The sequence below is a fragment of the Carya illinoinensis genome, chromosome 3, assembly GCF_018687715.1.
Source record: "Carya illinoinensis cultivar Pawnee chromosome 3, C.illinoinensisPawnee_v1, whole genome shotgun sequence".
Classification (NCBI taxonomy): Eukaryota; Viridiplantae; Streptophyta; class Magnoliopsida; order Fagales; family Juglandaceae; genus Carya; species Carya illinoinensis.
Genome location: NC_056754.1, coordinates 56374139 through 56386993, shown reverse-complemented (window position 1 = coordinate 56386993; position 12855 = coordinate 56374139). Strand labels below are relative to the sequence as shown.

The window sequence follows — 12855 nt, the reverse complement described above, 5'->3', positions numbered from 1 at the left end:
TTTCTCTTCCCAGAATTCACCCAAGAAGGGGGTGGAGATGAATGAGATGGTGAGGCGGCTTCTTCTCAAAGAGCGGTGGTGCGATGAAAGCAAGTTTTTTTCAAAGAGATTTCTCTCTAGTTTGTTTTGTATTTCTTTTTCTGCATTAATTACTTGTTATAAGTGTTTGCTTTTTAGCCTTTCATAATTCTTGTACTACCTTTTAATTAATATATTATTTATCTTTATAAAAAAATAAAAGATTTAGCATTTCTGAATTAATAGTCTGGCTCGAATCCTTCTTTAATTTGTTCATTTGTTTTTTGTGTTCACGGATTACAACATCATCCATGCATGGCTGGCCACTTGTCAACCTCGGTCACCACCTCCTGCCACGTGGGCAATCTGGCAGTTGCCCACTTCAATAACCATACCTCTCCTCCTCTCTGATACTCTTCACACTGAATCGTTAATAATTTCCTTTTAGGACTAAGCAAGATATGTAAGAAATAAAAAAGAGCGAAGCAGCTCTCTGATCTTCATAACAAAATTTGCACTTACTCTGACATTCCTTTTATGCCCTCCAGGCACCACCGCAATTACCTGTCATGGAGGTTCCCGCAGGCTTCTTGGCCAAGCTATGGAGCTTTCTCTCTTTTCTTCCCTTCTTCTTGTTGCTCTTCATCCTCGGCCTCCTCAAAGGTATCATCCTATTGTATTTGTCTATATATTCATGTGTACTCGAGTACTAAGACACCTTTTTCTTTTCTCTCATTTGCTAAATTAATGAGTGTTCTTCTTCTTGATCTTCTTCTACTTCTTCTTGATCTTCTAATTCTTCTTCTCCTTTGGGGTATTTCTGTTATTGGTTTGGTATCTACGCAGAGCTGTTATTGCGCATACCCATATGTTTGACTGAATAAACTTTCAGTTATATTTTCGTCTGAACTCATGCAATCGAGGCCTATTACCGTGTATATATATATATATAAACATATATATAATTGATGTCGATGGTATACGTATATAATTGAATGGCTTGGCGTCTGATGCTTCCTTCTTATAATTTGATTCCTCTGGCAGCGGCACTTGTTGGACCAGCAGTATTAGGCATCATATTGATCGGAAACTCGGCAGTTATAATGGGGCTATGGACTGCACATTTTGTCTGGACTTACTATTGTGTGGCAAAGTAAATTCACTGTATTCGTTACATAGCATTTAGATGTATGTAATCTGTATGGTGGTTCACTTTCTCAAGTTGTTTTCATGCCTTGTAGCTCTCAACGGTTCCATTTTTTGGCCTATAATTTCAGAACCAAAAAGCTCGGGCCTGTTCTAAAGGTTGTGGTGCTAGTTTCATTACCAGTGCCTCTGGTCCTTTGGCCAATCTCTGGAATTGTTGGAAGCCTTTTAGGCGGAGTAGCATATGGATGTTTTGCGCCCCTTCTTGCAACTTTTGAGGCTGTTGGAGGGAATGTCACCGACAAATTCTACCACTGCTTTGTTGTAAGTTTTTCTTTATGCTTTCGCTCTGTTTGTTTCTCAGGACTAGCATTTTCACTGAAATCCATACATATGTCTTAACCTGAATATGAAAATTACATAACAAGTAATATCTTCGGTTATAATGTTATAATTCTAATCAGGAATATCCCAAATAGGAGCTGATAATGTTTTGACTATTATTCCTTAATTTCTGAACAATCTATTCGTATTTACATCTTGACTTCGTCGGTTTAAATATGGTTTGTGGTTAAAAGTCATCACTGATCTGACGGGACTTGCATTATCTTCGTTGTTGGCTTATCCATACAAATAGCTGGTATAAAGCTTTGCTAACTTGTTTTGGCATTAAATTTTTAGCAATTCATGTCAGTGGCTCGCTTTTTCTACACCAGGATGGTTGTTGGTCCACGATTAAAGTAGGCTGCACAGTAGTGCAGGATTTCACAGACTTTTGCTTCCATTCATACTTCTCCTACATGGATGAATTAATTGAGACAGTGCTTCCGGATGAAAGGCCAACGGACATAAAGTGAGTACGACTCTTGTTTAGCCTTTTTCCGTATGCTGAAGAAAGCATAATTTCACTAACTCTTTAAGACATAATTCCATTTTCCCTTGCTAGATTATCAAAATTGCCAGGTTGTTTGCTGGCAAGTCTGATTGGTTTGCCGGTAGATGTGATTTTAATAACCGCTGTTGCTCTGTGGAAAAGCCCTTACATGCTCTTCAAGGGCTGGAAGAGGCTGTTGGAAGACTTGATAGGCAGAGAAGGACCCTTTTTGGAGACAGTATGTGTTCCGTTTGCTGGTCTTGCTATCATCTTATGGCCTTTGGCAGTTGTGGGAGGCGTGATAGGTGCTACTGTCTCCAGCTTCTTTCTGGGGCTCTACAGCGGAGTTATTGTCTATCAGGTGATCTGTCACAACTTGTTTTTCTTATCATGTCAATGAATTTAGGTTTTGAGGCCGTAAATAAATTTATGTTTTTTCTTATCATGTCGATGAATTTAGGTTTTCGTGCTGTATGATATTTAATGATATTTAATATGCGGATGAATTTAAACTATGACTTCAATCTGAACCGAGATTTCTGAAATTCCAGGAAGGCTCACTTCTGATGGGACTTGCATATATTGTGTCTGTGGTTTCGCTGTTCGATGAATATGCAAATGATTTACTCTACTTGAGGGAGGGATCCTGCCTTCCGCGGTACAATTTTGGGATTGCTACCCAGTTCCGTAGTTTTTGGTTCTGCTCTCCCCCGTCCCCCACCCCCCTCTTTTTCTCTCCTCTCTCTCTCTCTCTCTCTCTCTCTCTCTTTTAGATCTCTCCTGATATTAAGAGGAAATCAATCAAACATGTTTTAGTATTATGTTAGTGAAATGTTGCATTGAGGATGGAGGAAGTGGGTACATCAGTTTTTGAAATCCTGTTTGCAACCTCGTATTCTTAATTATTACTAAACGCTCGCGAATTGCCTTTTGATGAATCTGAGACAAAGTTGTGACAGCCAGGCCTGAATACCGTAGAAACATGGGCCCCAGTACTGAGAGAAAAAAGCTAGCCGAGAATCATAATACTGACTCAAAGAATGGGAGGGAGAACTCATACAGGTCCAAATTAATCACAGAAAAATCACGTACATTGAAATGGGAAATTCAGCAATATAAACCTATGCAGGTAAGGACTCGTACGTGAGGTACACTTGTTCGATCTTCTTGGTACGCTTAGCTGTGAACTGTGTGGAATACAATTATACAATATTAATGAATTGTTTGTATTTAAGTCTCACAGGTATGGGACTGGCTTTTTAAATCTTGCGAGGTGAATGGTCGAATTCTCCTCCATGATGGTCTGATAACTCTCGAGGACATCGAGGAATGCATGCTGAAGGGTAATTGTAAGAAGTTGGGCGTTCAATTACCTGCTTGGTCTATATTGCAGTGCCTGCTTGCATCAGGAAAGTCCAACTCATCTGGGTTGGTGATCTGTATGTCCCTCGAGCTTTGTATAATTTTTTCTTACATTCACGTACATAGCTAACTGACTACGTCTAATCAAGATATATATATCATGCATGTAATTGAGTTTTCCAGCTGATCATGAAGTGGAATTGACGACGATGAACGGGCCAAGGGATAAAGTGTTCGAGTGGTTCGTTGGACCCCTATTAGTCATAAAAGAGCAATTAAAGAGAGTCCATTTAGATGAAATTGAGGAAAACTGCCTGAGAGAGCTTGTTATTAGATGCAGAAACGAAAAGCCCGAGGAGTGGGATGGGACTGAATTTGCTTCGAGTGACATAGTTAGAAGGGCACAGTTGCAATCCATAATTAGAAGGTATGGTTATTTATCATGTTTTCTTAATGTCTTCTACATTAAAAATAAATTAATATATTCCCTGGGCATCCACTATTTACTCCAGAGAAGACTGACTTTAGCCCTTTTACTACTTCAATATCGGTGCATGCATACATGCATTTTACTGGAACAAAAAAGGTCCTGGCGGGGACTTAATTTTCTAATATGTATCTCCTAACTAATGTAATAGCGTCCATGAGACTCATTTTGGTTTTCTCCCCCCTCCTTTCCCTTTCCCCTTTTCGTTAGACTACAAGGAATTGTAGCTTCAATGTCCCGGATACCAACTTTCCGACGTCGCTTTAGGAATTTGGTGAAGTTGCTTTACATAGAAACACTTCAGGCTAGTGCTTCAGCTAATCATATGCGGGAAATCTTAAAAGACAGCAGGAGCTGCATTCAAAGTGAGGAGGAGAAAGGTTCAGATGATACTCTAAACAAAGAACATAGGACCTATGACAATGGAAATGTAGTATAAATCATGAGCTTGTAAAATTGCATCTTCCAAAGAATAATAGCCATGGTATTAAGGGATATGTGCTCTTTCGTACTTTGCCATCGGATTCCTGTTTCAGCATTAACCATATCCATTGATGCACGAGCTTCTGTACTAGGTTCACAGAGATTTCATAATAGTGAAGCTCGCAAACTTATATAACTATATGTTAGATCTATTGTATTGAAAAATGGCTGTACAATATGTTGTATTGCAACAAATCACATTAATTTGTAACTTTACTTCTGTAAAATATTTTTGGTCCTCTCTATCATTTTGGTTTCACTTCAATTTAAAGTATAAAAAATATTATTATTATATCAATCAATTAGAGATATAAAAAGGTTATTCTCCAGCTCTCTCTCTCTCTCTCTCTCTCTCTAGATGAGTCCTCTCTACCTCTTAAGCGAGTTAGTCCCCTCTCAGTAGTCATTCCGCCCCCTAACCACCATCAAACACCCTTCATCCCCCTCCAAACCAAAACCACACAACCACAACCAGCTTCAACAAGGCAAATGTATTCAAGTTCATCTGACATAGACAAGCTCATCACACAAACAGAAGCTCTATCATGGAAGGACCTTCAACTGGAATCAGAAAATGTCCTAACGAATCACTTCTCCAATCTCACTCTTTTTGGCAAGCTGATCTCCATGAAACCTCTTAACAAGACACCTTTCATGCAACAATAAGAGCAGTGTGGTGCTTTGTGATAGGCCTCATGATAGAAGACATCGACACCAACATGTTCCTTTTCACATTCCCACGACAGCATCATAAAGATAGGATCTTAGCCAGTCGCCCATGGAACTTCAAAGGCTTCCACATGGTACTAAGGCATTGGCCTCCTGAACTCAGTATCAATGAAATTGCTCTCAACTACTCAGCGTTCTGGATTCAAATTCATGGGCTACTGATGGATATGCTCACAAATAAGAATGCGGAACGGATAGGTGAAGTGCTGGGAATTTACTATAAGTTGATAAAGCTTCTATATTTGGAGTAACGCTGCAAAGATATCTGAGGCTCAAGGCGAAATTGAACATAGAACAACCCCTACCAAACGGAATCGAACTAGCTAGACCAAATGGAGAAGAGCGGAAAATTCTAATCAAATACAAATGTCTATCCGACTTCCGTTACAGGTGTGGAAGACACGGCCATATAGTTCAATCATGTCCAATGTACACAGTCCCTCCAGATAGCTCAAAATACGGATCATGGATGAGGGTGGAGACTACATCAACCAGGCGCAATGATTTTCCAGGAGCTTTTCGACCCCACCAGAAGAACTGATAGCAGCACCTAATAGACAGAGATATTCAAAGGGCCATACTCCCTCCAGCCTGTATTTGAGAGCCAAATCCCATCTGAAAACCAAAAGCCCATCATCCAGAGGAAGCCTCAGCCAGCAAAGGAAAGGGGAAGGAAAAAAATGTATGCTGATGGATCAAAACCAACCAACCAACCAACCGTGAAGGAGCACATCATCTTCTATTGACAGTAATGCAAAGAACGTGAAAGGAAGCAGAGTATGAGAGCAAAGAAAGCTGAAAAGGAATAACTGCAAACGTATTTCATATATTACTCGTGTATACAATCTGTGCTTTGCTATTTATAGATTACAAATGTAAAATAACATAAATGAATAAAAGAATAATGACAGCTCATAATGCATAACAAAATTGGCAGAGTGGCCTCATGTGACTGCTGCATCCTTATCAGGTGGAACGGTGGCCATTGTAGGTCCATTTGTGTCCTTTAATTCAACATCCTCCCGCAAGATGGAGAGTATATGTTTATTACTCCCATCTTGAACAATAACCGAGTAAGCGTTGGAGCATGCATGGGCTTGGTAAGGAGATCGGCTAACTACTCAGAAGAATGGACGTGGGCAGTGGCAATTTGTCCAGTCATTACTTTGTTACGAACTAGATGGCAGTCTAGTTCGATGTGCTTAGTGCGCTCGTGGAAACGGGGTTGGCAACGATATGCAATGCAGCTAAGTTGTCACAATACAAGGTAGCGGGAGTGGAAATTGGAATGAGAAGATCTTGATGAAAATACCAAAGCCATGTAAGTTCACATGCAAAGGCAGCCATGGCTCTATATTCCGACTCAGCAGAGGATCGTGAAACTGTGTTCTACTTCTTTGATTTCCAGGCAACAAGAGACTTTCCAATGAAGATACAAAATCTGGTTGTTGATCTCCTGGTGTCGGGGTAGTTTGCCCAGTTGGCATCACAGTATGCTGTGAGTTGTAGTGAGGAAGTAGTGGGGAAAAATAAACCTTGGCCTGGGCTGCCTTTGAGGTATCGAAGAATCTTAAGGAGATCATCATAATGGGGTACTCGTGGTGTCTCCATGAACTGACTTAGAAGGTGAACGATGTAACTGATGTCAGGCCGTGTATTGGTTAGGTAGAGTAATTTACCAACCAATTTTCGATACTGGGTAGGGTCTTGAAAAACATCACCTTGGTCTTTATGAAGTTTGATATTCGGTTCCATTGGCAAAGGGGAGGGTTTGGCAACAAGCAAGCCCATCTCAGAAAGTATGTCCAAGGTGTACTTGGTTTGACAAATTTGAATGCCATTCTTTGAACGAGCGATTTCCATTCCAAGAAAATATTTTAGTGAGCCCAGGTTCTTGATCTTAAATTTGGTGGACAAAAGCTTCTTGACTTCATCCGTGGATGTGTGGTTCAAGCTCATGACAATGATGTCATCGATGTAAACCAATAGAGCTGTGAAGGAGGAGGTCGTGTGTTTGATGAACAGACTATAGTCTGACTTAGATTGACAAATCCAAACTCGGCCAGAGAAGATGAAAGCTTCATGTTCCATTGGCGGGAGGCCTGTCAAAGATCATAAATGCTTTTCTGTAAGTGACAGACTTGATTTGGCTTTGAGGAAGCGAGACTTGGTGGGAGCCACATGTATAGTTCTTCGTCGAGGTCTCCCTACAGGAAGGCGTTATTTAGTCTAACTGTTGTAAATCTCACCCTTTAATGGCAGCTATGGCAAGCAGAGTGTGGATGGAAACCATCTTAGCAACGGGGGAGAACGTGTCATGAAAATCTATTCCTTCACGTTGCGTGAAGCCCTTTGCCACCAATCTTGCTTTAGCACGTTCGATGGAGCCGTTGGCTTTGAATTTGTAGCGGTAAATCCATTTGCAATCAATCAGCTTCTTGCCAGGGCGTAATTCGATGATAGACCATGTCTCATTAAGCTCTAATGCAGTGAGTTCCTGCTCCATCGCCTCACGCCAAATGGGTTCTTGAAGTGCTTGAATGTGTGATGTGGGTTCAGTATGGATGGAGATGAAAGCTGTAAATGCTTTGAATGATGGTGATATGGAAGTGTAAGATAAGACAGATGATAAGGGATATGGGATACGCAAACCTTTGCTGGAAGAGGATCCAGTGGCTTCCAGCTTGGAGTCTGACGTGCATGGAGACAGTATATTGCAGTGAAAATCTTTGAGATATGCAGGAGCGGTTTGAAGTCTAGTGGATCACCGTGGGGATGGTAATGGGCTATCATCGGTGATGTTGGGTGAGGAGGGTGCATTGGGTGTAATGGAGTTAGTGTTAGTGGGTGTTGGATAAGTGATATGTGTAGGAGATGTGGGATTAAGGTGGTTAGTTGGGATAATATGTGGGTTGACGGATGAGGAAATAGTGAAATCTTGAGTGTCAATGGAGGCATGTTTGAGAGGAAAAATGTGTTCGTGAAATACAACGTTACGGGAAAGGAAGATTTGATTGGTGGTGATGTCCATGAGTTTGTAACCTTTTACTCCATATGGATAGCCGATGAACAAGCATTTTTGAGCTCAGGGTTCAAATTTGGAGTGGCCACAATTTAGTGTAGATGCGAAACAAAGACATCCAAATGTTTTGAGATGGGAATATGTGGGTTTTTGGTTGTAGAGCATTTCAAAAGGTGACTTGTAATGCAGATTAGGAGTGGGTGTTCGGTTGATTAAATAAATGGTAGTGTTAATGAATTCTGTCCAGTACTTCATAGGTAGGCCCGATTGAAATTTTAAGGCTCTAGCAACGTTCAATATATGCTGATGTTTATGCTTAGCAAGGGCGTTTTGCTGGGGAGTGGCAACACATGTGAGTTGATGAAGCGTGCCTTTGGAATTGTAAAATGTTGGCATATGAAATTCAACACCGTTATTGGTCCTAATTTTTTTGATTGGAGTGTTGAACTGTGTGGAGACAAGGGAAAAGAAGTTTTGGAGTGATGTCTGAGCTTGTGACTTGTTTTGGAGTAAATAAATCCATGTGCATCTGGTGAATTGATCCACGATTGTAAGGAAGTATCGGGTGCCATTGTAGGCTTGTGTTGAATTTGGTCCCCAAATATCAACTGAAATTAAATCGAAAGGTTTGGTAACCGTGGTATTAGATTGAGGAAATGAAAGTTTATGTTGCTTTGCTAGTGGACAAATTTCACAAGGAATTTGAGATGGACAAGTTGGTTTTTGAATGTCATTTAATACATGTTGTGTCATGGAACTGTGTCCAAGTCTGTAATGCCATAATGTGTATTCATCAAATTTTGAAACGGTTGTAGTGTTAACATAGCTAGAACATAAAGTAGAAAGAAAAGTTTGCAAAGCGTTGGGAGCTGGTGTTGTATTTTGAAGATGATAAAGGCCATTATGCACTGTCCCCATGCCAGTCGTCTTCTAGGATGAAAGGTCCTGAATATAGCAAGAGTTAGAGAAAAATATGAGACAGTAATTGGAATGTGTAGTTAAGGATTTAGCCGAGATCAAATTAAAGGAGAAGGTAGGTACGCATAGCACATGCTTGAGAGTGAAGTGATCAAATAGATGAATATCACCAACATGCGTGGCCATGGTGGAGGTGCCATTGGGTAGTTTGATTGTGTGTGAAACAGATGACACGTTGTGTGTGAAGAGATGCGGGCTACAGATCATGTGATCTGTAGCTCTGGTATCAATTATCCAAGAGCAATAAGATTTTGTGATGGTGTGTGATGTGTTCGTGAAGTGGCAAGAATGTATACCAGAGTCGGGAGAAATTTCGGTGGTTGATAAGCTGGAACAAACTTGGTTGGCTACAGATGTGATTGCTGGGGATTGGGAGGGGTGGAGCAAGGTGATAAGCTGGTTGTACTGCTCTTGAGTAATGGATGGCCCATTGCCGAGTTGCCCCTGTTCAAGTGAAGATTGATTAGCATAAGATTTAAATCTAGAATTGTTTCTGTGACCTGGAGGGAAGCCATTCAGCTTGTAGCATTTGTCCTTAGTGTGTCCTGGTATGCAGCAATGTGTGCATACGGGAAGATTGGGATTGGCTTTGAAGCATCGTTCCAGTGAATGGCCTAAAATGTTGTAGTGAGAACAGAACAATCGATCCTTACGTGATGAAAAATGATTACGTTGTTTAGGGCCTTTGGCTGCCATTGCAATCGGGGCAGGAGGTGAATGAAGTTGTTGTCGCCTTTCCTCCTGTTGTACAAGAGATAAGACACGATTCAGTGCTGGGAGAGGATCATACAAGAGTATTTGTGCACGAACAGCGTCAAACGAGTCATGCAATCCCATGAGGAATTGCATAACCTTGCTTCTGTGAGCATAGTCCATCAGTGTCTTGACAGCTCCACACGTACATAAGGGCATGGGTTCATAGATTTCCAGTTCGTCCCAGAAACTTTTCAATTTGTTATAGTATTGACGAATCAAATCATCATCTTGTGTAAGTGTCGAGATCGACTTGGTGAGCTGAAAAATTCTTGGAGCATTTTGAATTGAGAAAAGCTCACTGAGATTGTTCCAAACAGCCGCTGCAGTTTCAGCATGAGCTATGCTTGATCTGTGTTCAAGGCCAACCGAATGTTGAATCCAAACTATCACCATGTCGTTACAGCGTTCCCAAGGTGTATACAAGGGATCTACAGAGTTGGAGGGTTTGGGGATTTTGCCATCAATAAAACCAGTTTTGGTTTTTATATTTAGAGCACGATGCATAGTTCTAGCCCAGGTCACATAGTTTTCATTGGTAAGTAAATCGGGAACTAAAGGAGAAGATGCTTCTTCACCTGGCTGGATATAATATGGGCTAGCAGGATGGTGAGGATCGGTTTGGGAATTGGAAGGCATGTTGGAATCAACTTCTTCTTCAGAGTCTGAAGGGGTATCTGTCATGGCTCATGATACCATATTGACAGTAATGTAGAGAACGTGAAAGGAAGTAGAGTCTGAGAGCAAAGAAAGCTGAAAAGAATAACTGCAAACAGATTTCATATATTACTTGTGTATAGAGTCTGTGCATTGCTATTTATAGATTACAAATGTAAAATAACATAAATGAATAAAAGAATAATGACAACTCATAATGCATAACAGAATTGGTAGAGTGGCCTCATGTGACTGCTGCATCCTTATCAGGTGGAACCGTGGCCATTGTAGGTCCATTTGTGTCCTTTAATTCAACATCTTCTGCAAAATGATCCAAGTCTGAATCAGCAACATCCATCAAGAACCAGGCATCAAAGGCCTAAAGCAGCCGAGCAAGATTCCAAGAAATGGACTATAGTAACTCAAGCTGAATAGTGGACCATAAATGAGTTGGTGGCCCCAATAAATGCTGGCAGCTCAATCCCTCTTCCATCACCTATCACCCGAGTGTCGAGCCCACCAACAGCAACTCCCTCACATCGATCAATCCCTCCCTCAAAGCCATCGCACCAGACACACATTTCATCAACTACAAATCTCACCCAACCACATACCATCCCACACAGTACCCAAATCCTTGGCAGGCCAGCAATAAACACCATCATTAATAGCCCATCTGTATACCAGCAAATCCTCTCACATTTTAGAAATCTCTCAAGGCCCATCTTCATCAATGAAAAAAGAGACAATGTAACCCATGAGGGTAACATCAAATCCACCGACCCTAATACACTTATGGACCCAGCAACACAAACTAAACACAAAGAACCCAACTCTGAGCCCAAGACCAAAACCCAATCCATCCCACAAGCCCACGACAAATCATCCTCACCATCCTCAAACTCAAGTTCTTCGAAACAAAAAACTAACTCCCAAATCTCCAATACCCTTCTAGAAGACCAAACCAAATGCATGAAGAGGGGACTAACCCACAAGGAGGATGAGATGCTACCAAAGAAGAGAATTATGCTCACTCAAAACCATCTACAGGAAAATTTTCAGGAAGAGGAGAAGCCCAGCGAAGATGAAACCTAAATGCTGGCAACAATGCTCCGTACACAAAGCTCATGGAAGGAAAAAAAAAAAAAGAACACGGGGAAAGCAAAAAAAGCAGGACGTCACCAGAACAGCTCAAGCACAGTCCAACCAGATGATAATAATTCTCAAATCCATTCCCAGAATCTTGTTTATCCCTCTAGTATGGCGAGGTAGCATCCTGTCACCAAACCAAAAATTAAGTTCATTTGCTGGGATTGCAAAGGGATTGCATTCCTCTGTAATGTTTGACCTTAGGGCACAAATCAGGACTCACCAACCTAATTTAGTTTTCCTAGAGGAAACACTTTTTTCTTATGTACATATTGCTTGTGTAGTTAATCAGCTAGGTTTTTCTTTATATATGCATATCCCTCCCCTGAGAAAATGGGGAGGTCTTTTGTGTATGTGGCATCCCGATATAGATGTGGAACCTATTAATATATCCAATAATGCTATGGCTTTTATGGTGTATTCGGATCCTATTCATATGCCTTGGTTGTTAATTCTAGCTTACTATCCAGCACAACAAAGCCAAAAACCATATTTCTGGGATATGCTCAACATCATCACTAAATCCTTTCCAAGGCCTACATTAGGAATTGGTGATTTTAATTCAATTCTAAATCAAAAAGAAAAAAAGTGGAGGCAAGCCCTTTGCTTCACCATTGCAACGCAGGGGACTACAACATTTTATGAACCACAATGGCTTAGCTGACCTAGGGTATTCAGGACCTAAATTCACATGGACAAATAAAAGATATGGACTCATGCACATTCGAGAAAGGTTAGACAAAGGAATTGCAAATCCAATGTGGACAACACTTTTCCCATATGCAACTATCATCCACCTCCCCATAAACTCATTTGACCATGCCCATCTCCTTTTAACCACCTCATGTCCAAGGAGATCTTCAAAGCCCTTCAAATTTGAGGATTTCTGGGCCAAATATTCCTCTAGTTTGGAAGTGATTAAAAAAAAAAAAATCTTGGAATGTTAGCATATCAGGCACCCTAGATTATGTGCTGACACAAAAACTCAAAAATGTCAAGAACAACCTCAAAATTTGGAACAGGAAATGTTTTGGACATATACAAACTCAGATAAAAAATCTTAATGCCCAACTTTCCCTACTGACCAATCCATTAGTCTAGAGGAAAGCTTAACTGTCTATCTCAATGAACAACTTAGGAGAGTGGAAATCTTGTGGAGGCAGAAAATAAGACTGTAATGGCTAACCACCACGGATT

At 40.8% G+C, this 12855-nt stretch overlaps 2 protein-coding genes across 7 annotated transcripts; one reads left to right on the top strand and one right to left on the bottom strand.

Annotated features, from left to right (window-relative positions):
- The first annotated feature begins 432 nt into the window (after window positions 1-432).
- Window positions 433-6044, top strand: LOC122305521 (uncharacterized membrane protein At3g27390). 6 transcript variants are annotated; one of them, XM_043118119.1, is made up of 10 exons: window positions 433-681; window positions 1063-1171; window positions 1260-1488; window positions 1881-2017; window positions 2111-2399; window positions 2590-2696; window positions 3002-3167; window positions 3282-3477; window positions 3584-3827; window positions 5061-6044. In XM_043118119.1, exons 1-10 carry the CDS (start codon window positions 588-590, stop codon window positions 5122-5124), a joined length of 1635 nt encoding a protein of 544 aa, XP_042974053.1. In that variant the 5' UTR covers window positions 433-587; the 3' UTR covers window positions 5125-6044. The 6 variants fall into 6 exon arrangements, with proteins under 6 accessions (XP_042974053.1, XP_042974050.1, XP_042974051.1 ...); XM_043118116.1 differs by lacking the exon at window positions 5061-6044 and adding an exon at window positions 4098-4384 and having other exon boundaries at window positions 434-681; XM_043118117.1 differs by lacking the exon at window positions 5061-6044 and adding an exon at window positions 4098-4384 and having other exon boundaries at window positions 435-681; window positions 1296-1488.
- A 444-nt stretch (window positions 6045-6488) lies between these two features.
- Window positions 6489-7190, bottom strand: LOC122305015 (uncharacterized mitochondrial protein AtMg00810-like). Its single transcript, XM_043117277.1, has one exon. The coding sequence runs from the start codon at window positions 7188-7190 to the stop codon at window positions 6489-6491; it is 702 nt and encodes a 233-aa protein (XP_042973211.1).
- Between the last annotated feature and the right edge of the window lie 5665 nt (window positions 7191-12855).